The sequence below is a fragment of the Lathamus discolor genome, chromosome 3, assembly GCF_037157495.1.
Source record: "Lathamus discolor isolate bLatDis1 chromosome 3, bLatDis1.hap1, whole genome shotgun sequence".
In the NCBI taxonomy this organism is placed as follows: Eukaryota; Metazoa; Chordata; class Aves; order Psittaciformes; family Psittacidae; genus Lathamus; species Lathamus discolor.
Window position 1 is genome coordinate 104,968,401 of NC_088886.1, and position 27,458 is coordinate 104,995,858.

Consider the following 27,458-nt stretch of genomic DNA (forward strand, 5'->3'; position numbering starts at 1 on the left):
GGCATCAGTTGCTGTAAAATAACAGCTGGGTGAATAATGCAAAATTTATACTTAGATAATCTGTGCTTAGGAGCAATTTAAGACTGAGAAAACAGAGGAATAGAGTGGGCTCATAGAGGGATAGGAAGGTGGAAAAGAATCTCTGTTTTTTCCCCTGGTCCTTGTAAAACTGTGACTCCAGGGAAATTGTCCTTTGCAGGAGAAATCATTCCTTTGAATGATGGTCTTTCTCTACCAGAGAAGCTGAAAACACAGGATGGTTTTCTTCCTTTCTTCCATCCCTTCAGCCATGCTGGGTAGTTGGGCAAACAGAGCATGGTGCTCTGTTCTGTACTTTGAAAGCATGGGAGCAATTTCCTATTGTGTTTCCATCTAGTAAGGGAGCTCTGGGAACTAAGCAGACAAAACACCTAGCAGCAGGCTTGCTAGAGCAGAGAGAACCAGCTCCCTTAACATCCTGCCTCCCTGAAAGAGCAGTGCCAAAAAGGCAGTCTGCCCCATTGCTCATGGGCTACATGATTATATTCAGCTGCTGTTACATCACTTTCTGTCTTCTGTAAAAATAATTGAGAACTACAGCAGAAAAGTCAAAGGCTCTAAAATGGCCAGGCTGATAGAAGACTTGAGTCCAGAGGAAACATCATCCTGCATGACAAGGCATCTCTGTAGTCTCCGGCATGCTTAAATGCAGTCATTTTCACCATCAGGAAGCAGAATGTGAATATTTCCTATCCTGTAAAAAGCCCCTTAAAAATAAAATCACTAGCTCCATCTCATGCATTGCAAGCTTTCATCTTAAATATTTCTAGTTTTCATCTTAACTATTTATAGTATCCTGGATTCAAAACTTAGACCCTCAGCTTTCAATTCCTTTGACCACAGCAGCAAGTTTCTTGTGTTGATAGTAAACAACAGGGTCTTTGAAGCATTTTCCTGCTTTGTGTTTATATAACTTTTAAGCCATTTCTGCTTTGGATATATTTTGTTTCTCTTTACTGCAAGAAAGTTTCCACAGAGTTGCAGTTTATTAACTGAAAAGTGGTATTTTTCATTGCAGCAATACTTCTCAGTGTACAGTACAAAACCGCTGAGATATTTCATCAAAAGTGCTAGTGCATTTTTATAATTTTAAGAAGTAGTTCTGAAAACAAAACAACCCAAACCATCTTAGGAGAAAGAGTAAGCCAGTTCCAATGGCCTCCCAGGGAAAACAAAAATTAAGCATATAGCATCATGTGCTTGATATTTAATTACTCTGCTAATACGCTTTACATTGCATGGTTTTGGACAATTTCAGATGACTGCTTCTGTTACATTAACTTCCTTTTCCCAGCACTCCTGTGGTTTTAGTGGGCTATTAGAGGGGAAGCAGTTTATTAACAGTTGTGTATAACCAGAGCTGTAGAATAAGAATGGAGGTGGGAGCGCAGAAGAGAGTAGGGGAAGAGTCACTTGTGCCTCAGGTGTCCACCAAGAGCTGCTGGCAAGGACCAGGAGGATGAGAGAGGTGTGTTTTTTAAGACTGTTGGGGTTCAGGGGGTCACAGGACTGTGAGGCAGAGGTCAGGCACCATTCACTTGCTGAATCCGAAGTGCTGGTCCTAGTCTCAGGTACAAGATCAAGATGTCCAGCACCATTTTAACAAACCCTTCTGTCTGGAGTTTCAACAACTTCCACATCCTCTGAAAAAAGTACCACCCCTGCTTACCAAACTCACTGCTCACCCCAGAGCTCAAGGTGTAAGTGCAGAGAGGGTTAGTGCAACCTGTTCCCAGCTTTCCCTCAAAAAAAAAAAGGCCAATCCATTACATCAGAACCATGCAAAAGAGCAGGGCTCCAGGAGTGGGCAGAGGTAAAGGGACAGGTGGTTTTACATTTTCCTCAGGGCCCAAGAGATGAGAGGGCTTTCATTACTTACTGGGAGCAGCTCACTAAGTCAGGGCAGTAAGGAAGGAATTGGGACAAACAGCAAACTATGCGCAACCCAGTCTGCAATGACAGAATCATAGAATAGTTAGGGTTGGAATGGACCTTAAGATCATCTAGTTCCAGCCTCACTGCCATAGGCAAGGAGACCTCGCACTAAATCATGCCACCCAAGGCTTTGTCCAACCTGGCCTTGAACACTGCCAGGGATGGAGCATTTACAGCTTTCTTGGGCAACCTGCTTACAGCTCAGCATCACTAAGTACTAAAGCAGTGAGAGCAAAGTGACACGATCAAGTTGCTTATTAAAAAAATAAAAATTGAACAGGTTTGGGTTTCGTGGAAATGGCATGGATGTGGCCTCTTGTACTGCTGTGCGTCAACAATGATAATACCATCTAGCGCAGGCTTTAGTGCTTCACAGATTGCTGGGGTTTTTTTCCTAAAATTGCCTTCAGTTGTCCATCGAACTTTGCTCTCTAATGGGGAGAGGACAAGGCAAGTTAGTGAAAAAATCTGAGCTGCTGAGGTGAGAAAGTTGCAAAGCTACAGTTAACAGCATAGTTTCAAGGGACACACTGATATGCTGTGGACATTATGCAAACACAGAGGCAAGCAACAGTGGAGTGAAAACTTATACTCTGAAAACTGGGGCTAAGAAGGAATGAGAGCAGACTGCAGGATGAATTAAGTAGCTGCTTTTGAATAAAACTTACTGAGCAGCACATCCTCCTTTAGCATTATTGATAGTGGCATAGAAGTGGTAGTTCCTTACTTTGCAGGCTACAGAGGGGGTAATGAGCTATTATGGTGGGCTTTTTTACATCTCCAGGACTTGTTTCTTACCCTTCTGCCCCTTGAGACAGGAATACACTTTACCTTGTAATGTTTTCGCTTGTGTTTGAAATTTAGCCAAGAAAAAGCAGTCTCAATACAATTAACTCATCATTCTTTTGGCTGTTTTCAATAAACAGCAGTGTGTATTTTCTTGTTCATTTAAAAGGTTGGTTTTTTGCCCAATATATTCAATGTAAGAGGAATAGTACTGAAAGTTGAGATCAGAGTGGCTATTGAGTATGGCCACAATAAGACAGTAGTAAGTAACACTGCAGGAAGGAGCATTAAATTAAGCAACAAACTGTGCTTTAATGATACTAATGCTAGGAAAACTCTCAATTAGACCTGACTAAGTGTACATACACTTAGTGAGCTGGAAGACTGGCACCCCTATGGGCAAACCTGACAGACTTCTGAACTGGATGTTCACTTGTCTGAGAGACCAGTAAAGAGACACATCAAAGAAAAATAAAAAATCCACAACACTAGAAGACATCTTCTCAGTGGTGCAAATGCTTTTTATTAATAATGTGAAAATAAGCTATTAGTTACGGACATTTGAGGTCAAGGTGACCTATATCAAAGGTGTAACCCAGAGACATGAGGATTTATTAAGAAAGTAACACCCTTCCAAAACAAGGAACTCTTCTGCTGGCTTCTGGACCTGAACATCGCTGGGGACATAGGTAGTCTGAGGGAGTGGGCCAGAATCTGGCATGGAGGTTTTGGCTTTAAAGTGTGACAGCAGTGTATGCTCTCCCGATCTTTGTACCAAACAGAATCTTTATCTTGGCTCTGACAGTCTGCTAGCAGACCTACTGAAAGCAGATGATACAACCTGCTGTGTATTAGCTCTGCCTGCTCCACTTGAATGTTAGCTGGTTACCACTCTTTAGTCCCAAGAGGACTAGCAAAGACCTATACATGGTACAAAGATCTTGATGCAAACAAGCTGGAGGGAATCTCAGTTTGAAAAAAGTACTTTTTGTTACAAACTTCTATGTTTGTATCATTTAACAGATAGTAAAGTTAGGGAACATGAAGTATTGATCTGTAAAATTTTTAATTCATGATTGCTGTATGTTTCATGAGATTTCTTAACCAACAGCCTAGAAATTATACTGCTTTTCTGTTCTGAGCTTAAAAATATAGTGGCACCTGAAAAAGGATAAATGGAGTTTATGGTTATTTTTGCTGCCCACATTGTGCTAGGCACTGCTGTGCCAAACAAGGTAATAAATGACATGGAGCAGCAGCCTATCGTCTGGAGCCACCTCATAGTGGTAGCCAATGACCATCATGAAGTTCTGGCATTTGAGCACTTTCATCTTAGCAAATACAAAAAGGATCTACTTAACTGCTAAGCCAGACATTTTGAGTAACAAGCGCAGTCTGGAAAAACTCAGTGACATGGCAGGGAACAGAGGGGTTAGATTCCTCACCAAAAAAAAAAACCCAACAAAAAAAAAAAAACAACCAAAAAAACAGTTGAAGTGGATTTGATTCAAACAACTTCAGAAAATTACAGAAGCCAGAAAATTACAGAAGCCTGGTGTTTACCATAGGCTAACAGCACTTACCTTCAGTATATACGCTGAGATACAGCACCGCCATTCAGCAGACTGCTTACTGGCACAGTGATGCATTTAGGATTCTACTGTCATAAGAATTTAAGTCACTACAGTTACCTTGCAAAAATCTCATAATTCCTAAGATTCAGGATAGGTGTATGTGTATTTCACACACTGATCTCAGAATAAGGATTTATTTCACACTTTTGTGCAGTGATTACTTTTTTTACTGTTAACATCTGATTTATCTGAATTTCCAAATGTAAGAGTTGGCAGATTTATTAGTGCTCACAGAATAGAGTAGGAAGCGGAACGCAGATTAATTTTAATGTTTCAAAAGGCCTTTTAAAGAGGTATTATTACTGCCATGTTGCAGTCAGGTTTGTGGGGTTTTTTTGGTTATTACGTTGTTATATCCATGTTGTTAGAACATAAAAAATTTTCAAACTTAGATTTCTAAGACTGGGCCTTGGATGAGGGGAGATCTTCAGATCTTTAAATCTAGATACAAGTTGAGAGCCTAGACTCAGCTAGCATCAAGCAGTCCAGCTGATCTGATCATGGTATAATGATGCTGATAAAGGATCTGGCCCAACAGCACGTTTGAAAAGCTGTATCTCATGAAACACACGGAGTTTAATAGTGCCTACATTCATCCCTGGTAAAGGAACGCTGAAGCCTAGTGAACATGGTACAACTTTGGGCAGGTTGGCAGATTGCATCCTCCTTTCCAACTACTGCACTGTCCCATAATGTATCTCTCAAAGTGCTCTGCTGAAAACCAGTATATGTGCCAGTATAAAGCCATGATAAGTTTGTCACTGCAAGATGAGTATTTTCTTTTTCAACTATGTGTTTCTAATGAATACAAAAGCATTTTCAAATAATTTAAGTGTTATCTTACAGATTTAGAGAAAAGCAAAACATTAGTATAGTATAGTTATTAAATAAGTGGGGAAAAGATGAAAATTCAAAGATCATAAATTCAAGATAGAAACCAAAACATGGCAGAATATCAGACTACCTCTCTGCCTCTAAATTCACTCATGACTTGAACAGGATGTATTCTCTTCTTTGCAGAACCTTTCCTGACAGCCGCATAGATTTCTTCTGGCTTCTCTCTTTTAATTAGGGGCTTCTTCTCTGGAGCCTTCATTCTCCACATGACAACAGGATGTCGTGGGCCAGTAGGGCTCTGAATCTTGATAATCTTTGTGGATGCAATATATGACATCTTCACCGTCTGTACCACAGCATTCATTAAATTTTTGGCTGCCTGAATTAGTGAAGTGACACTATCCAACTGTAAGAAGAAACAGAAACATTAGCCTAGGAAGCCAGTCTGCTTTTAAATTCAATATGCTCAGGAATAAACAGCAGTTAAAAAGTAAGGCTACCATACCAAACCCTAACTTCTTCGTTGTCCCTTGGTGTGTTTATGTTCACGTTCCACAGCTCACACTTAAAGTGATATACAGAAATTTGTGCTGGTGGAATACAAATGCTTATGTAGATAATGTTTATTGTTTTCCTTTTTTAAATGTGAATTTATGGTGCTTGTCTGCAGGGTCTCATTGCTATTACTACTGATGAGTAATGAAGCCAGCTCAAAGAGCTATGAAAATGTGATCCATTACTTCTTTTGTATCAGCACTAGGCAAAGTCTCGAGCTGCTGCTGTCACATTCCAGGCTCTCACACATGCTCCTGAGCAATGCTGGGGTACTGTGAAGTGGCTGGTTTTGTCAGAGCTGTTGGAGGTAGTCTTAGCTGTCAGGAATTTTAAGGGTAATTATCAGCCAGATAGCACACAGAAATCGCAGTAACTTTGTGGCCTCTCAAACTGTTTAAGGAGTGCCAACCTAAGAGGCAGAATGCGTTAACAAACTAATCCCTATCACCTACTATCATCTTCAACAGCATAATACATATGCATACAAGTGCTAAAGCAAAGGCGTTTTCCCATCAATACTCATAGAAACAGTGCATTTAATTAGACCTGAAAATCATCCAGCCTGTCTTTTGCAATATGCAGGTTTGCAAACTGAGTTTTTAGGAAAGGTTCAGGGTCTTCTCTCCTTTGCCAGGTCACATGAATTGATCAGGTGAGAAGAGTGTGTTATTGTCTGTCATGCTTATTGTGTGAGACTTTGCACACATACACCCAAATTCAAATAAGGCAACAACAAAAATGCAAGGGATGGGATTTAGTCGCATTCTGGAAACACCTCTGAACTGGCAGAAAAACCCCTCCGGTTATTATCATGTTTACTGCTGCTCTCTGGAAGTGAGAAATAACCCTAATACCCTCCAAAACCTAAAATAACATGCACATATGTGTGATGACAAACTGAAATTATCTCTATACTGAGAAAAGGTGTAAAATTTACCAGATGGCCTCTAAAGTTCATTCCTTTCGGCAGCATGTGAGCTTTTTTAGAAGGGATTTGCACTGTATAATAGTCATGCAATCTTTGCATGGTAGTATTTTAACATAAGATGGTAGGTATATTTGGGGCCTGTGATGTATAAACTTTACTCTGTGGAGCAGGCTGTCCAGCCACTCTGCTAAGTTCAGCAGTACAACATATTTACTGTCATATGATTTGACATGAAGTTCAAAGCACACGGTGACCTCCAACGTAAAGCTTATTTCAAATGCTGCTTTTAAACTAAACATGTTAATAACCTCCAGGCTGCCAGTAAGGTGTTCTGCTCAGAGGCTTTGTCGTTACCCTCCTGATAAATCTTCAGTCTCCAGCATATCCATTTTTCTAAGGAGGCTGCCAAGTAGTGCAGCTTTAGCACACTGGCACATGAACTGATGTCCTGTCCAGTTTTCAAGCTGCTGAATGTTCACTATTGTAATATTTATTTATTTGGTTGGTTAGAAGGAATCAGAAAGGGAGACAGACCAAGTTTCATGTGAACTTTTCTTTCATGCTAACCAGAGAATTATACACACAGACACACATGCATACACATGTGTACATAGTCCCAAAATTTCAATTATCTGTTGTTTTCTAGAACAGCTGATGCCTCTATGATCCTGACAGCTTCTTAAAGAGCCTTTGAATAAGCTTTTTTTCTCCCTCAACAGTCAATACTGGTGGCATCATACACACTTTTCTAGCGTTGGCTGTGTAGTAACACCAACTATGAAGCTGCTGTATACCTGAGAAGGCAAAAGAAAAGATAGTCTTGGTTCTATGGCAGCAGGTGTACAGGCTTAAGGGGCAGGCTTTTTCATGAAGTTTCTCGGTGATACCAGTTTCTGTAATCCTTCCACTTTGTTAAAGTTGCCTGGAGTTAAGAGTTACACTGGGAGGAAATACGTTTGCAGCTTCTACATGAAATTGGTAGCAGCATCGAGGCAGGATAAAGGTTGTCCCAAAATTTCATCCAGTTTTTACTGTGACTGTAGTTTATACTGTGAAATATGGCTAATAAAGCAGAATCCTTTCAGGAGACCGTTACAACTTGCCTTTCCTCTCCTGTGGAAACTGAACAGTTATCACCTCATTCTGGCATCTGTAGCTCCTTTCACAGAATGGTCGTGGCTGTGCAGCAGTCCACAGCTCCTTCACCACACCACTGTGATAGTGTATTTTTATTTATTAAACTATAATATCTACTATAAACAATAAATAAACTTACTTAATGGGCCTCCAGTTTTGCTGAGGTTGTCATTACAAGGCTGTTTAATTTAGGGATCTGGCTACTTACCACAGTGGCAGGGGCGAATGGGAGGTAGGTGGTGTATGTCAGAACAGGCAGTAACTGCCATTGGTTTTACTTTGCTCTTAGCATCTCTGCGTAGGCAATGAAATATAGGGAGACTTACATAATGCTGCCCTTTAGGCTAGCCATGTTATTTGCAGTGTCTTAGTGTCCAGGTTCCCCCTCAGTTTTCTAGTGCTCACATGGTCTCACTTCTATACAGAAAATGTGAATATTAATGGAAGAGAGAGGGAAGGTATTTTTTAAACTGCACTAAAAATTTCAGAACTTTCAGAAGACGTTATTAGACATATACCGCAGATGGTAAGAGTCAGGCCATATGTGTCATCTTTTTTGTCTCTAGGGAGCAGCTGTTTTTATACTTCAATGCCACTAATATTATAGAGTTTGGTGTAAATCTATTCTATAAATCTAATCTACTCAGGGACTTTCTTCACTTGGTTGCTTTTATCTCAGATATTCAACAGGCTTTCAAGGTCTCATAATGTATCTAGGAAAACTGATGAAATGAAACGGCATAAATGAAAGATTGATAACATATTCATTGAGCATTTAAGCTCATTTCATGTAGCTGCAAACTCTTCAACGTGTAGCAAGTGGTCTCTTCAATGTGTAGCAAGTGGTGCATGAAGATTCACCAGCAAAACAAACAAACAAACCCCAAACTAAAAGCTGTTTTATTTTTGGGTGACTTCCACTTTTGCTCTTTTGGCACTTTACATGAAGACACAACATTCCCGCCTCCACATTTCACAGGTCTGACTGTGTCAGTCAAGACGGTAATTCATTAAAGGATGTGGGGAAAAGCATCTTTTGCCATATCATCAGTACTGGTTTCCATTGCAAAAGAAACACAGAACAATTCCATAACCACTGTGGTGAAACACAGAAGATATAGATCTAAAGATAGTGGGGTTTTTTAAAAAACAAAAAAAAAAAAAACCCTGCCCAGCCCTTCTCTCCCCAAGAATCAGCACTCATGCTGAAATTGAATCCCTCCTCTCCAGCACTCGCATTTCTCTTCTGTAATGAGTTCGATGTCCAAGTAAATTAACTCCACTGAAGAACAAAACCGAAGGGAGTTCAGAAAAAAATGAATTCTGAAACTTTATTTCCAATTTGTTTACATGTACCATATTTTTCACATTTTTGTAAAATAATTTCATGTCTTGGCAGCAGTAGCAATCCATTATTATAAGAAGTTTAACTACATGGTCAGTAATTTTTGTTTAATATTCAGAATGATTAAGAGAATCATGATTTAGAATATTAAGAAACTCTTCTGCTGTCAAAGTATTTTCTGTTCAGTGTACCAAGAAATGCTTGCCTTGTCAGGTGTCAGTAGGAGTTGTTTCCGTAGCAAACAAATGGAGAATTTCCTTATTGTCAAAGCCTGTAAATAAGTCAGTCTCCCGCTCACATTCTTTGCAAAGATTTGCAGATGCTGTCTCTTTGACATAAACAAGTGGCAGACAATTGCCTCCTGGAATAAAGCTGTGAGAGACTATGCAAAACAATACTCACAAATCATTTCTTGATCCGTAAGGCACCAGTCTGCTCAAACCCCAGTTGGGATACTCTTGATTGATCTGTTGTGAGCATTCATTTTTTTTTGCAGGGAACTGAGATTTTACTATTGGAGCACAGATTTATCAATTGGCTCTTTACAATCTCCTTAGTCCTATTTACAGTTCATCCAGACTTTAATTTTTCATACAGGTGAAAACTAAGAATTGACTATCAAACACACAATAATTAATGTTTGAACTCTGAACTTACTTAAAATTCTACTGGAAACAAGGCCAGTTATTAAAAATTAATCCTAATTTAACCTCTAGGTTTTAATACATTCCTAGAAACAAATTTTCTTTGTTACATGATACTGTGAGACTAAGACTGAATCTTTATTTCTTTGACAACTACTTCTGAAAATAAATAAATTCTACATAACTATGAAGAACAGTAAGCATCTGAGTAGTGCTGCATTTTAGGTAAGGAGTACTTATTACCTTGTCCTTTTCATTTTCTGTCACTTTTTTACTATGTGTAACAATTTGCTGCTGTAAAATATTTTGTGTTTCTTTCACTGAGGTTGCCATATAAAATAAAAGTCCAAGGTTGCTATATAAAATAAAGTTATTTAATCTCTTAAAAGTAGCAGAACAATGCAAACCAGATACATTATCAAGAGTGAAATCCTGACAGCTGAAAACGTGTGGAGTTTTCCTTGGCCTGGGCCAGGATTTTAACATCAGTTACTTGCCTTGTTTTCTGAGCTGAGGATATTCATATTTCCACAGTTGCTTCTCCACCCAGAACTGTGATAACTTCATTGTAATGAAAACGGAGATCTTAGTCTAGAAGATGGGTATTCAAGAAAGCACAGGAAAAAATTCCAGAGTTGGAAGCACTACCATGTTTCTTCATGTAACTGCCAGGCGATAAATAAAACCTATCATGGATTCAGCCCCATACAGGTTATATATAGGGTTTATATTGGGGTATATAAGTATATATACCTATATATAGGTGCATATATATATATATAGGTATATATTGGGGGTTGGAACTAGATGATCTTAAGGTCCTTTCCAACCCTAACTATTCTATGATTCTATGATATACAATAAGGCAAAGGGAGACTTGCCATTGCAATTAATTTTTCCCATTACTGGAAAATATTCCCTCAGTGTTTTGCTCACCTCTACTTTGCCGTGCTCTCTCCCTTTGGGATATCAGAGATTTATTTATTTTATATATCCAATTTATGCAACTGGCCTCAGGAAATCTGCCTCACCATTTGGGTGGGTAATCTGGGGGTGTTAATTTTCAATGAAATGAGTTTTCCTAAAAAATATGCTATTGGTCATCTATGCCTGTCAGTTTATCTAGTAACTATGTTATACACCTCAAAGGTATCTGGCATTTGTTCTCTTTTGGTTTACCTATTTTTCAGGCAAGGAAATTGAATCTAATGAACTAAATAACCATTACCAGAATCTGCTTCAGGCTATGTAGGATTCACAGAATGAAACTGAGTGCTATAATTAGACCAGGCCCTGTGTCCAAGTTAAAATGACAAACAGCTTACACTAAGTACTGTAAAACTGTTTTCCTGAAACACCATAATGGAATGTATGCTTAGGCAGGCGGTCAGCCCAGTCCCTCCCAAGTCCTGCCTTCTTTCATTGGCAGGATGGTTTTAAATAAATGAAACTGTTTTTTAAAACACAGGTCCTTGAGAAATGATTTACTAGAAATCCTTTCCTTGCTGTTTCCATCAGTTACTTTAGTTTGTGAAGAAATTGAGTGCTTGCTGCAATAATCTTTTACATGCACTGAGGCCAAGAACTGTAAAATACAATCTGATTTTGCTAATTAGCAAAGTAATTATTATTAGGAAAAGTTAACTGTCTTGTAGTGTACATTACCAGTAACACTTCTTGCTGCTTTAATTTAATTGTTCTCAGTAGAAAGCAACTGAGCTTTCTGTGAGTACTTAACAGGAAAAAAATATATCCCTTGCTTTGCTTCCATAGGCCAGGAGTTCTATATACACACATACCAGCACAGACTAGGTAAAACCAGTGACAGATGTAGTCGTATTACATTAAAAAAAAACCCAACCCAAACAGTGAAACATTCCTGTCAACTCTCACTAAAAGACAATTTTAATATAATATCCCAGCTCTTGGGAGTTAACATCAACTCTAAGAAAATCAGCATTTTAGTATTTTCAGAATCAAATACCAATATAGGAAATAATTCTGTGCATAGCATAAGGCCCTACAAATAGTCTTCCACCATTAGTTCAAACAAACTGAACAGCAAGTTTCCAATGAGATCGGAGAAATACCAGCAAGGAGAAGCAAACAGGCTGAACAAGGAGCAGTAGCTGTGCCTCTGGCACATAGGCATCAGCTTTGTCATAATAGCAGCTATGATGTTAAAGAAGGTAAAAGTAAAGTTTTTTAACTGAAGGTTGCACAGCAGTGAAAGCAGGACAGTAGTGCTGAAGTAAATGGAGCAAACTGTCTACCTCTAATAAATCAAGAGGGCTGTTACAGAAGCCAGTCAGTGTGACTGCCAGCATGTTGTCCAGCTCTTGTACCTATTCCTCAGTATTACCGGAGATGAAGCTAGGAAGCCATTCTGCCCACCTTTACTTCTCTTTTAGTAGGGAAAAGCAAACCTAAACAGAAACCCTAAAACAAATTGGAAGGCACACTTTCCATCTCCTCCCCTGCCAAAAGGGCAGCTCTTCACAAGGTCAGCAAAATGCCAGCTCTTGCTGCATGACTCCACTCGAGCAGTAACTGAAACCCCCAACTGTAACAAAGGTGTTGAGCAGCTTGCCAGCTGCTCAGATACTGGTCAAGATGTGATTTTTCTGGGATATCCAAGGATTGGCGCTGTGTCAGCCAAAGGCTTGGTGGCAGCTACAGATATCCTACCTTGTATTTTTCTGCCTGCTAGCTTATAGCTTTGACTCCATCTTTTTTTTTATCTATGGTACAGCCTTCAAAGCTGAAACATGTTCATAGGAATAGTGTCCAGGCAACTTTTGATTTAACTGGCATAGGAACTCAGTGGTAACTCGCTAAGTGAAACAGACATTTAAATACAGCCTTCAAGCCTAAAGTTAGAAGTACTAAAGCATCTACATTTGGCACAAAAGTGGACTTACGTAACTGTTTAAGTAAGTCTGGTTCTTGACATACTAACAGGAAGAATCAAAGATGAATCAAATGATGCATTTGATTCATCCCATTTTTTTGCTGTGGCAAAGAGAGCCAACAGGATGCAGGGTTACATCAACATGGGCATCACCAGCAGAGATAAAGATGTCATTATCCTCCTATACTTGGTGCACGTATGGCCACACCTGGAATACTGTGTTCAGGTTTGGTCCCTGCTCTACAAAAAAAAAGATGTGGAAAGGCTGGAGAGGATTCTGAGAAGGGCGGCAAAGATCATCAAAGGACTGGGAAGCCTGACCTATGAGGAAAGGCTGTGAGAGAACTGTGTTTGTTCAGCCCTGAGGAAAAAAGGCTTAAGGAAGACTTCATCACCATGTTCCAGTATTTAAAGGGTGGCTACAGAGAAGACAGAGCCTCTTTTTACAAGGAGTCACACGGGAAAAATGAAGAGGTAATGGGTAGAAGTTATACTCCTGGGGAGATTCTGCCTGGACATAGGAGGAAGATTTTCACAATGAAAACAGCCATTGGAATTTCCACAGGGATTTGGTAGACTCCCTAGCATTGGACACTTAAAACTCAGCTGGACAATGTGCTGTGATATCTAGTCTAGGTCACACTTGCCTAGAAAGGTTGGACCAGATGATCACTGAGGTCCCTTCCAGCCTGATATTTTGTGATTCTATGATTTGCAGGAAAAATAGAGTGAAACAGCCTTCAGTGCACAAGTAGTGCTGGCTAACCTGAGAGATCTTTTCCATGACATTTATCAAATTCAGTGATACTGTAACTCTGAGAACTCTTTCTTCCAGATTTCCATTTTCTTTTTAAGGCAAAAACCCTTTAATAACCACCATAACTGGGGGGCTGAGCATTACTGTGCCACTGGCTAGAATGAAGGTAGTGGAAGGGCAGTGAGACAGGCAAGTGTCCACATAACTATACTCAGAGACTACAACATTCTGTGGACTGAAGTAAAAAAACCATTAACTGAGGAGAACAGTTAGGAGGAGTATCAGCTGGATACTCCCACAGCATTCCAGCTGCCCAGCTACACTGGCCTATTTACACTAATGATATGGCAGGGGTATTAATTTAAGTAAGAAACATTCTAAGGGAGGTTGTCAGAAGAGTGTTACAGGGAAGACACAGGGGGACAGAAGAAAAACAACCAAAGATAATGTGATCTAGAGAATGAATGATTATGAGCTGTGTTTTCTAGATGACAGTGTACTTTTTTGTATGCATAATGCCCTTTTTGTCATGGCAGTAAGTCCCAAACTGAACTACACTGGCAGTCACCAGCACCTCCTTAAGTACAGTGCTTCTATCTATCCATAAGAATACATTTTCCTATTGACAGATACATGGGTGGCCTTACACCGTAGCACTGCTGACCAATTGTACATAGTAGTGTATCAGGTTAATGTGTAATGCCATTTTATGTCTACTTTACTTTCTTCTCCATAGCTTCATCCAGAAGATGACATTGGTAAGGCAGGTGTTACAATTTAGCTCTATTTCAAGATGACAGTTCTTTCTTTTAAAGATCAACAAATATGTGATAGAACTATAGACTATATCCTCTGCTCCTCATCCCCCCTATTCTTTCCTCTGACTTGGTCCTTAGACTTCAATAGAGCATTTTTTTCATGAACTGCTACTCTTGTAAGAAAAAAAAACCCCAAACAATTCAAAATTCAAGACTGATGTAAATCCGAGATCCTTGTGCACAGTTGGAGAAAGGGAAGTGGAGAATGGACATAAGTGCTATCTGGCATCCGTATGACAATGCTTTTATGTGTGGATTTGTGGTCTGTTGCCAGCTTTTGCTCAATCACTTTCAGTTTGTACAGCATAGCTGACTTGCCAGCTTGGAAGCTGATATTAACTATCTGAATGGAGCTTTCCTCCTTAGCTCTTCTGTTTGCATACCCTATCACAGTTCGTGAAGGAGACGAGATGACAAAAGTGAACTTTGAGGAGCCAATGACAGACATCTGAGAGATGACCAAGAATCAGGTAGTTCAGTCTTAAGCATACATGTACATGGGTGCAGAACAGAGAAATCACAGGGAAACAGTGAAAGCAAAATAATTAGTTCCTAATGCTCTTTCTAATACACTTTTTTTCACTAGCTAGATCTTTACTATCCAGAGGACTGACGGAGTTTCCGGTATCCTTATATTTTTACTTCATGATACATAATGATAGCTTTACTATCTGCAAGGGCATGCCCTCTTTTTTTCCTTATTCATGCCTGGTGTCTCTTTCTCTGATTCTCATTCTTTATTAGCTGAAACAGAGGAATGAGAGAAGGTAAGGACTGGGCAGAATATAATCCTATTCCAGCTGCAGTTCTGACTCCTTAAGAAATAGAGATTTGCTATTGATTTTGTGTGAACAAAATTGGAAGATTTACTGGTGTTGCATAAACTATAAAAACCCCTTTTGGCCCAAAGGGTAAAACTCAGCTGCCTGAACAGATACCTGACAGCTAATCAGGACACATGTTCTGTTCACATATTTTCTATAAAGCTTTTTCCCTACTATGCTCCCAGATCTTGTAGTAAGGAAGGAGAACCTCCGTGCTTTCTTATGCAGAATACCGTTTTGTCTCCTTTTTCAAGGCCAGCTAACCTACCCGATCAAATTCTAAAGCCCCCACAGAGACTTTCAAAACCAGAATTTGCTCCAGGTTTTAAAAAAAGTAATTCAATCAGCCATTTTGTATTAGTAGTGAATTTCTGTCCCTCTCTGCTTATCACTGCAGACATACAACATATTTTTAACTCCCATATTCTCCTAAAATAGAAGCAAGTAAAATACAAATAGTTCACTTACATACAGGTTAGGTTAACCTAATCCTCCTTCCCTGAAACAGGATTAAGCTCTATAGTCATCCCTCTGGGATTATGAAGTTAAGTTTGGGTTTTTAGTTTTAGTTTAGTTTTATTGTGTAATCCTACAATAAAATGGTAAAGAAAAAAATGCGATTGTCATTACCATGGGAGAAAATAAGAGGAAGAACTAAAATAGGCTTTTGAAATTTCTTGCAGTAAGTCTACCAATCAGCTGCACTCAATAATGGAAACAGGACCAGGAAAATTACAGCTGGTGTGTACCAGGTGGTATGCAGATTTTTGTAGCTCAGGGATCCTTGTGAATCCAAATTTGACATAGTGGACCTCTCAAATCAGATATACATTGTGATGTGCAATAACCTGTATCTTTTAACTAGGTTTGTAAGTGAATAAAGTTTATCTGTGTTGTCCGTTTACTAATTTTTCAGTCCTCCAGTAGCTTTCTAAATTACTAGTTAGCTAATTTCCAAATTTCATGGAGACATAAAAATGCCAAAGACAAATAATAAATCTCTATCAGGTCACAAAACCAGAGACTGCATAAAGAAAAAGGAGTCACAAATAAGAGATCCTAGAGAAAAAAAGACAGAGACAGACACTTGTTGGCTCTCAAGTGGGTGACCAACAGCCTGCCAGCACAGACTGAGCAGTCAGTATCTGCACCACTGTTTCTTGCTGCACAGCTGCTGTGGACTTTGGGGGAGGTTCACTCCATCTATGTATGTCTCTGTCTGTCTGTCTATCATGATCAGGGGTAATGTTAGAAACATAGAAGCTGAGGTAAAAAAGCATTAGTACCCCAAGAAACACTTGAACAGCTTATATGCAGGTGAGGGGAGAACAAAGTACTGAAACAAAGCCTCTAAGCACAGGGGGAATCATGGGTTTCTGTTGTGTAGGACCATTGGAAGTAGGTTTAAAGACAACATGGGCAAGTTCAGAGCACTGACAGCAGAGGATGTATGCACAGAGGGCACGAAACAATAAGAGTTGACGTTATTAATCCACTCTGCTCATTCAGCTGTTGGTAAAAGGAAGAAGAAACATACTGAAGCTAAACTTGATTTACAACCCCAGTGAAAATAAGTATTTGCTTCAGAAGGTATACATTCAATTCAAAATTACTAACTTGTAAGTTCTGCATGAGGTTTAAATACGACCTCTGAATTTTCATTTGACTGTACCAATAAAAATGGCCTACAGAAATTAATGTTTCAGATCTTACATCAGCTGTAGAGCCTTAATTTCTGATTAGTTTATAAACTGTATAAAATGTACTAGTAGTTTTAGTGATACATTCATTCCATACTATGTGAATGTGAAGTCATCATAAAAAGCGAAGTATTTAAATAGTAAGAATGTGGGGTGGGAAGATTTTGTTATCTGGTTTATGTACCATTTAGCAGATTTTATGTCTTGAAATCATAATCCCATATGCTACAAGTAATAACGCTAATGGATAATATATGAATGCCTGGGATCAGATTTGTGCTGAGGACAAGTACAGAAAAGTTCCACAAAATCATAAACAATGTATGTTCTGTTGCTAATGATACTTAGTTGTAATGGAGCTAATGACTCTTAAATTAATGCACAGTCAAGAAATCTGCTCAGACTACTTGCTCTTAATTTTAATTTTCTTTATTTCTATACAGATGTAGAGTGTCTTTTATCACTTTCTTCTGAGCTGGAAGTGAATCTGGGGATTTATTGGGGATTTATTTTTTGGGTACAGACAGACACACATGCTCCATATATGTAAATAAATGGGCCACAATCTTAAAATGGGTTACAGTTCTTATATCAAATTACTCCAGAGTAATAGTGAAGAGTAGTATGTTTTGAGAATTTAAAAGAAAAATAACTGCAAGTGATTACTACTCCTTTTAAGCCACCAATGTTATGTTTCAGTGCCTCATGCTCTGTGTCAAGTCAGTGTAAAAAACAGTGAGGAATAAAGCAAGCGATTCAGGGCTACAGTGGAACATCATGCAAGCACAGGAAAGCACAACTGAAATTTAAGATGTATTTTCCTTGACAGAGTAATTTATGCCATTTTTCTACTTACAGCAGACATGATGAGCTCTCCGCCTAGATTCTGGATTTCTGCTTTAACTTGGCTGCAGATTTTAAGCTGATGGGAGTACAGCTTGATCTGTTCCAGGTAAGCCAACAAATCCTGTTTGCATGATTGGTCCGGACACTGAAGATTAGGAAAAGAACAATTAATAAAGCATTTCAGCAATTGCTGATACAAAATTTTGTCTGAAACATTATGTTAATATTTCACTGAGGATTATTCAAATTGTACACCAATCTAGCCTTGTTTTTCACTGCAGCTGTGTCAGATCACAGTTCATTCCTCTTGTGAATCTTTTTAACAAAATAATTGGAGAAGTTCAGAATAATCCTACACTTTCCCATATTAACTTTTTTTCTTTAAACAGTGCTGGGCTTGCCTTAGGAATATTTCTAAACAAATTCTTTAATGTATGGAATAGTTACTTTCCCTTCAACTCCTGAGAGGTTATGCTTTCTTTTTAAGAAGATACCTACAAGAGCAATGTTAACATTTATAGGAAATTATGCTTAATTTTTAGTACAATCTATTTTTTTGTATTCCATCCAGAATTTATTCAACTCAATCCACAGATCTTCTGTAACAGTGGGAATAGGACAATAAAGATGTCTTACAGAAAACACCAATTTCAATACTTTTAATAGCACAGGATTTTTTTATAAAAATTGCATCTTTCCACCCTCATTTCTTTGAACCCCTAAATACCTGGAGTACCGGGAAGGGAAATACTGTTCTGTGAGTACCAGGCTAGACACTTAAGGCCTGCTAAGCATTTGTTCTAAAGCTGCTTGCTCTGGCAAAGTAAGGGATCTTAAGTTGAATGGCAAGTCCCTATCATGCTACCACAGCTGTAAAAAGTGAGCATGATAAATAATAAATAGATCCCTACAAGTTTTCCAGAGACATATTTTTAGCCTGTGTGCATACTTACATTAGAAATATGGTTAGTGCCTTTTGATGGAAAATTGTGTTCAGCTTTGTGTATTAAGAAAGACATGTTCCCACCAACAGCAGTGGCAACAGCCATAGATTGGTTTGTATAGTTATTTAAACTCTTTGAGTCTTATGGAATTGCGACCAATGGATTTAAATCCAAAGCCTACCACAATTAAGAAAAAGCACTAATTCTATTTAATTCATGAAATACTGTACCTAAACTACTGGCATTGCTGAAGATACTTGTTTAAAATGGGGGTGTGATAATTCCAGTCTTCATGCAGCTATGCTTGGTAAAACAAAGCAGTCCATGTTTTAGAGTTAGGAAAAGATAATAAATAACGAAGAGTAGGATGAACTATTTTAAATTACTTACTTAATATGAATTAAATTGACTCATGAGACCTCACTTGGGAGTACTGTGTACAGTTCTGGTGTCCTCAACATAAAAAGGACATGGAACTGCTGGAACAAGTCCCGAGGAGGGCCACGAGGACGATCAGGGGACTGGAGCACCTCCCGTATGAAGACAGGCTGAGGAAGTTGGGGCTGTTCAGCCTGGAGAAGAGAAGGCTGCGTGGAGACCTCATAGCAGCCTTCCAGTACCTGAAGGGGGCCTATAGGGATGCTGGGGAGGGACTCTTCGTCAGGGACTGTAGTGACAGGACAAGGGGTAACGGGTTAAAACTTAAGCAGGGGAAGTTTAGATTTGATATAAGGAGGAAATTCTTTACTGTAAGAGTGGTGAGACACTGGAATGGGTTGCCCAGGGAAGCTGTGAATGCTGCATCCCTGGCAGTGTTTAAGGCCAGGTTGGACAGTCTTAGGTGACATGGTTCAGTGCGGTTGGAACTAGAAGATCTTAAGGTCCTTTTCAACCCTAACTATTCTATGATTCTATGAAATGTCAGTCCCTACCTCATGTTCTACTAGATCCCTTACTAAAATGTTTTCTGTACTTTGGCAAGATTTAGAAGAAAAATAGAAAATTTTCTTGACATCGTCTCTTTCTTACATGTGATGTTTTCAAAGTGTTAGCATATTACAGAAAATTATACTAAAATATGCCTTTGCTTCTTCCTTACTCAACACTGCTTTAAGAACTGCACAAACCAGTATTTAAATATTAGTATCTCAGTTTAGAGAGTTTAGGCGGCTTGGAAAACTGGAATAGTCATTGTTTATTTAATTAATAAAAAAATCTGTCCTATCAGTCAATGGCAACTGTAATCCCTTTAAGCATCAGAATTAATTGTATAAAAACAGGGTGTATTTCCTGCAATGAGAGACGCTTGCTCCTCTGCTTTCTTTTTTTTTTTTTTTTTCTTAAATATAGTGTGATCTCTTCCCCCCCCCCCACGAAAAACCCAAGAGATGGGCAGACAGGGTGCTTAAATAGTGTCTCATCCACTTCAAATAGTGACAATGTCAATTACAGAATGTCAGAGACAAGCATAATTTGACCTTAGTATATAGTACTCTCTCATATCATAATATTGGCAGGCCAGTCACATTTACTATCTATCTTACTTATATACCATATAGAGAAGAAATGTGTAACATATTAGGAATGCTAAAGATGACGTGCATCAAAGACCAAGAAACTGCCGCTCAAAACCAAAATATCTAAACACTGTTCAGTGCTCAGTAGATTCAAAAAAGGTAAATGCTAGGCATTATTAGGAAAAGACTTCTGAAATGTAATTATGCAACTGTACAACTCTGTGATACACCCACAACTTTTCTGCCTAGTAGTAGAATGTAGTAGAAGATGATGTATCTTTCCTCTCCCTTGCCCACTACAAGGCATGTAGAAAAACAGAAGAAGGACAACAAAGATTTTTGTGAAGACAGGTATTCTTTCCTCCACTACAAGAGGTCGTTAAAAGTGACTAGCCTGAGTTCAAAACAAAAGGAGATGGCTTTTAACACTGCTGTTAAGTTGCAGAAATCTTTGTTGCAGGATGGTTATACTAAAAGTTTATTACACAGGTTAAAATGTTGCTGGACAAATTAATGAAAAATCTCACCAAGGACTATTTAATGTATCAAGTGCATCAAAAATAGGTTCAGTTAAGTAAACTCTTGAATGGCTGCTGGAGGTTGGAAAACCATATTGTGGAAGAATCATGAAATGCATGCCATTATGTCGCCAAGTTCTGAAGATATTCACTACTGATTGTTGTCAGCAACAGGACATCGACCTAGGTGAATCTACAGGGTCTGACTAAGTGTGCTCATTTTTATGTATTTTACCCATGAAACTTCGCAAGAGCATATGATCAAGGCAGAGACCAACACAATAGAAAGAAGAGGCATTTACAGGGGTAAAGGTAAGAATTCTGTGCTATTTTTAGCAGGATAATGTACTAAAAAAAAACTTACAGGGTATCCAAATCAACTTTAAACAGATGTTAGAAAGAAATGTACTGTGTAGAGAGGACAGTTCTTAAGGAATCCTCTACATATTGCTCAGAAGCATCTGGTACAAGTTGCTCACTAGTGAAACCAAACACTAGGCTGCAACAGAAGGACGGTTAATAAATTCTGAGTTTAATCATCCCAAAGGTAATTGATGGTTACCAGTTTAATGCCTCACATTCTTAGATAGAGATCCTGGCAAATTATGCAAGGTTCTTTTCCATACATATTTAAGACAGTGGGGTATTAACAAGGGCTCTCCATAACAACAGGATCAGAACTGACTTGCATCCAAAATATGCCGCGATGTTTTACCTAATAGAGATAATATCCACAGAAACTTCCATGTGATTTGATTAATTGTGCAGTGATTAAAATCACAGTGAAACCAGCATTCAACAGTCCAAATGAAAAAGCCACTGGCACAGCAGTGCCAAGACAAACAATTCTGCAGGAAAGTCTGATTACAGCAATGCTGTTGTTGCTTCACTATAATTTCATCCTTTCGCTAACAAAGTCTGTAGCATTTCTTTAGAATGTGAAGCTGTCTTTATGGTGATTAATACTGGGTATAATGACACACAGACCTACTACTATAAATATGTTATTTATTGCAATTATTTGTTAACTGCAAGCTTTTAGGTAAGATGATCCTGTAATCAAAACATCTTTTTGGCACATCTGCTTGCATTGTATTTATCAGCTTATCATTTTAGATGCCTTTTTCATTTTACTTTCAGGTAAATATTTTTGAAGTACATGAAATCAGCTAAGTCAGGAGACTCCCTGGTTCTACAGAATATGGATGTTTCATATTGATCCCTACACTTCCAGACTGGAAGTCTTTTAACATTTCATTGCCTTGATGTATTGATCCTGACCAAGAGACCACTGTACATTGAGGAGCTGGTAACCCACACAGCAGCTGACCTGTGAGCTAGCGCCAGACCTGGTCTGTGCTGCAGTGCACAAATCCCTCGGCTATAGCATACACCTAGCTAACATATGGCAGCAGACAAGCCTGCAGGAAGCTCCAGCTCACTGATGGGTCTGGGACACCTGCATAGCCTTGCCTTTATCCGGGACTGCAGCAAAAAGTTCCATTGTGAACATCCCATTTGACAGTGGAAATTACCGAGTCGTTAAATTTATTTCTGTTTATTTGTGATTAATCTGCCTAGTTTTATGCTGATGCTGTACTGTGATTACTTTCACAGTTCTTAACACTGAGTCATCTTAAAAGTGCTGTCAGTATGGATTGAAATGTAACATTCTGCTAATTGTACCACACTGTGTCCCTTTCGTTCAAACACAGGAAGAGGGGGTTATAAAAGCCTGTCCTGTTAACTGCAAAGGCAGAGTAATAGTTCAGTCATGGGATGACTGTGAACAGTAAGGTGATGTGGCCTAATAAATGACAGTATCAGACTTACAGGGTAGCCTAAGCTCAATAGCAAGTGGTGAAAAAGTGGTGAAAAGTATGTGCAGGAAGTTACTTGAAACTGGTACAATATAGAGGTCTTTTCACTTTTTCAAAAGAGCATACAAATTAATTTTTACACGGAATAAAAATTCCACATAATTTCGATATTATTAAAAGGCAACAGGTGCAATACTCCACTAAAAAGCATTAACGCCACTGAGAAAGGCACTCATAAAGCCTCCTTGGAATTTATGTTCCAATCTGGACACCGGATTCTCGAAGAGCTCCTTCAGTTTGGACCATATTCAGAGAACAGCTATCAGGTAGCCCAGAAGAATGTAGTTTATTTTATTTTAGGACCCCAATGAAGCAGGGCATAGGGAATTTAGCAAAGTAATAGCTGAGAAAAGGAATTACTGGTCTTTACAAATACCTTGGAGATTAAAAAAAAAAAAACACAATGAGGAAGGAGCTTTGTAAGTTAAAGGATGACTTGGCACAGGCAAAACAGGTTAGAGAAGTTAAAGGATTTCTAGCCGTCAGAGGAATGAGGGGATAATATTAAGCATCTCTGTAATAGGAGAAATAAAGGCAAGATTCTCTTTTATACTATGTTTGACACATGGCTAGCAATGCTTGTAGTTGTGCTCACCACAGTTGTACTGGAAGGGCTGCTTTGGTTCAATTGTTTAATTTTTTTTTTAATTGTATATGCTCATTTGCTTCTAATACATATAGCATGAAATAACATGTAAAATACAAGCAACACCTCTAACAGTGTATTTCTGATGCATACAAGATACCACAGGGAATAAATACCAGGGGTCAAGTGGCTCAAGGGTATCAATTATGTGCAAGGTTCTGAGCTAGGTCATATGGAAATAATTTGAGTGAATTCAATAAAAGGGTTACAATAACTTGAGTGATGTCACATCATTCCAGCAGCTGATGTTTCCCAGCAGCTGCTGGGAAATGTGTCACACAAATTATTAGTACAAATGATTCATAGCTGCTTTTTGCTCATACTAATTTGTTCATGTTTCTGGTCTGCAGCCATTGTAGTAATACAGAAAAAGGAAAATTTTAGGAAATAAGTGACTTAGTGAGACTAGATTCCCTATTCTAAGAGCAAGATATTGTGACCCTTGCTCATCTTCAGCTTTGATACTATATTGTTTTCTGCAATGGATAAGTGATGGGTTAGAATTTTAATTTATAACTGGTAAAAGCTTGAAAGGAGCCATTCTCCAATGCTCTTGAAAAGAGGTAAGTGCTGGAAGAATATCTGTCAAGATCACAAATGGGGACTTAATAACATTTTACCTTGTTTTTCCACAAATCAGATCACAACTGTATAAATGGAAAATATAAGTTCTTTGTCTTGTTATCTGGAATTCAGAGACACATACGGTAGAAAACACTAACGGATTGTTGCTACTTCATAGATATTAGAAAAACAGGGTTTGCATATGAAAATTAAAAGTGAATGGAAGAGAAACAGCATGTAAGGGCAGTGCAGTGACCTGCACGCTGCCCTGGGCCTAAAAGGCAGTTACAAAGCCTAGGAATGTGTACATGCTTTAGATTTGATACTTGCACACTGACATTTCACTACACTCTTCTTCTGGCATTGTCTGGCCCTAAAACCATCAACCTTACTTAACAAAGCGGGCTGCATGTGGCAAGTTCCTTGGTATATTATTTTCCTAAGCTACTATGGAGTCGTCTTAGCCAGGAACGTGTGCATGCTTATCTATTTACGTACATCTGGTTTAGGTATTTTGGTGGGGTTTTTTGAGCTGTCTGATGTATTTAAAATTCAGTGAATATAAAGTAGACCTTATTGTTCCAACTCTGCATTTGATGATGGTACATATTTCTTTCAAATGCAAAAAAATCACCTCAAGACTGCAGGCATGCAGAGGCCAAAAATCTGACTATCCAGAAGGATATTTACATAGAAAACCATTTGACATCAGTACTCCAAAGAAATGGCCAGTGTTGGGGGCAGAAATGGAAGACAGATAAAACTAGGTACATCAGAAGTACAGATTCTGTAACTACAAAGGGAGATTAGGGTGAAAAATAAGTCATTTCAAAGAAAAAAGAAGCAAAGTCGGTAACCTTACTAAGGGTGGTGCTGAGAACTAGCACATGTCTGAGACCACTCAGCAGAATTCTGTGCCAGTGCAACACTCCACTTCTAAGCTGACTCACCTGAAACAATTACAGTTGTTTCTAGGTAATTTACCCAAGGAAAAAATGGACTATATATCTAAAATGTTGCATTCATAGCTCTAAGGAGACATGAATATATGTATATATTTATACATTATATATTCATATATCTGTCTAAAATTTTGCATTCATAGCTTAAAGGTGCTCACAAATATACCCATATGTACAAATACATGTGTAGATAAATACATAAATGCAGATACACATCTGTGATATATGTACAAAGACATTTATGTGTGTTCATAAATGTATTTAAACAGACACATTGATATGTATGATGAGAATCTACACATACAATTAAGACAGGATCTATGTATTCAAAAATTGAGAAGAAAAAGATCAGACAGTAAAAATGTCATAAGCACTTTTGCAAGTGACTTTCTTAAGTGTTAGGGGTTCTGTGGATGGATTAATCTGTGACACAGTTTAATGCATTGCTGCATCAATAACCTACCTGATTGGCAATCAGCCGTGCTAGGACATCCATCCTTGATCCAGACTCTGAAATCATTTTTGCTGCATTAATTACATCAGATGTGTTCTTCAGTGGTCCTCTACCCCTTCAAATGAAACAAAGAACCCTCTTACGTTATTCAAAAAATTGGGAATAAATCATATCCATGGAATTAGGTACAGAAGAACTCTACTAAATAAAATACATACAGAAGCGACATTAACAACATTAATTAAATCCCCACCACCCCAACTGTTTTGTTTTCATGTCCCACAAATTTGTGTTGTTTGTCATCAAGTGGATGCAGAAGTACCAGAAAGATGTCACTTTGTTTTCATACTGGGAGCACAACACATGTCAAATCCTAAGGATAGGATAGGGATTTTAGAAGACTACTTATGGCATTTCCTTTTCCCATGGTTATATGAATTTTATGTGCCTTTCCTCTCCAGAAAAATTTCTAGTACATATGTTCAAAGAAAGTTCAGCCCAGGGATGTATTTGGAGACTCATTATGGGTATCTGGTCCAAAAAATAGTTGTTTGATTGAATTTTGGTTGTGGGTTTTTTGGGGGTTTTCTCTTCCTTCCCCTACCTCCCCAACCGAAAAACTATGACGTTCTTGTGAGCAGTTTGTCAAGAAGCCAGCTTCTTTTTTTGTACACCCCCCAACCCAAAACACTTATTTAATTACATGAGACTGTTTCTAGAACCCAAGACAAAATGTGAATACCTAAGCTAGGCAATATTGACAACCATTACCTTCACATTTTCCTGTGCTTCAGCTTCTTTGATGCTGAAATGCTTCAGCTAAACTAAAATAACAATTTTATTTCACACATACATAAAGTGAGCAATCCTGCTAAGTTTAACTTTGCATTTCAACATCTTTGACAGGAATACTTTCAGTTTTATGCAGGCATTTAAATCCTGAAGGCTTCACATCTATTTACAAGTTCTGCTCTACAAACTATAAGCAGTCCAGCACCCTCTTGCAAAATTACAACCCAGACTTCCAGTCAAATAACAAACACAAAAGATGAACACAGCCTAGAATTAAAGCAGCAGGGAAAAGCAAGAGGGCATAACAGTGCAAGTAACTTATGCTTAGGAAATTCTTGTTAATATCAGCCAGCAGCTTTTTTGATACATGAAGATACACTGGCTGGGTATTTTGCGGGTGAAGCTGGCAAATTAGCCATTTTCTTGTACCTGTGCAAGTCCCTCAGAGGATCTGGCTAATGAGAATGAAGCAATTCTAACCCAAGAAAGGTATTTCAAACAAATTAAAAGAAAGCATTTCTTCCCACCACAAAAACAGTCACTGTGAGAGCCATTAGAGGAACACTCAGGAATGGACTAAGACTTCTGCTCTATTTGCCACCTGACTGCACTAATGATTCAATGTCTTCTCTGTTACATTCTGTAAGAAATGTGGGGCAGGATGCTTATGAGCTATAAACCACAGCTAGGTCTTGAAACAAATACTTAGAAATAGTGTTTAAGAATGCCTCAGCTTTATTTTAGAGTGCTGAAAAACCAACATGGTAAGTTACACATACAAAGAGGTCTCCTTTGCTACACAACCAAAAAAAAAAACTATCTGTGCTCCTTTTTTTACCTTCACATAAAATCCAGATCCTTTTACATAAAGTACAGGTTTAATTGCCTTGGGGTATGGCGTAATGAGCTGTTAGTCTCAATTTATGATGTTCTGCAATTATTACCCACTGGACACTTTAAAAAGAACACTTGGAGAGCATGCCAGATCTGCTGAATCACCAGAAAAATGGAAGCAACAGACAGGAAAAAAAAAAAAAAAACAGGATGAAATTTCTAAAGAGACAACTGCACACTCTAGATTTTGACAAAAATTATCAACTGCATAGAGAGAGATAGCCTATAAGGTTGTTTTAAAGAAAGACACAGGAATTACCACGTGGGTCAGTCTGAACACCATGAGGTAGTGCTGTTAGGAAAGTAGCAGGTGCCACAACATGGTACACAGGTAAAAGTTTTCCTTTCGCTTTCTCAGTTTTATTAAGACTGCAGCTGCAGTTCTGTGTGGGTTTCCATGAAGAAAGTTTTGACACAGTTGGAAATTGAGCAAATACGATGGTTAGACATGTCATAAACATAACGAATAAAGAATGACTGAAGGGCTTAGACCCTTGATTTGATTTAGAAATTTGAAAATTAGCAGTAGGGCAAAGGAGGAAGCATAAGCAAGAGAGCCTGTAGGACAGACATGGTAACAGTCCTCAACTG

At 38.5% G+C, this 27,458-nt stretch overlaps 1 protein-coding gene across 2 annotated transcripts in view; it reads right to left on the minus strand.

Annotated features, from left to right (window-relative positions):
• Window positions 1-3,260: 3,260 nt before the first annotated feature.
• Window positions 3,261-27,458, minus strand: part of CTNNA3 (catenin alpha 3) — a 505,620-nt gene continuing 481,422 nt past the window's right edge. For both annotated transcript variants that reach the window (XM_065670947.1, XM_065670948.1), the window contains 4 exons: window positions 25,191-25,296; window positions 17,707-17,841; window positions 5,359-5,637; window positions 3,261-3,921 (listed from right to left, as the gene is read on the minus strand). In XM_065670947.1, coding sequence (XP_065527019.1) covers window positions 3,904-3,921; window positions 5,359-5,637; window positions 17,707-17,841; window positions 25,191-25,296 — 538 coding nt within the window. In that variant the 3' untranslated portion in view covers window positions 3,261-3,903. The remainder of the gene's footprint in view (window positions 3,922-5,358; window positions 5,638-17,706; window positions 17,842-25,190; window positions 25,297-27,458) is intronic.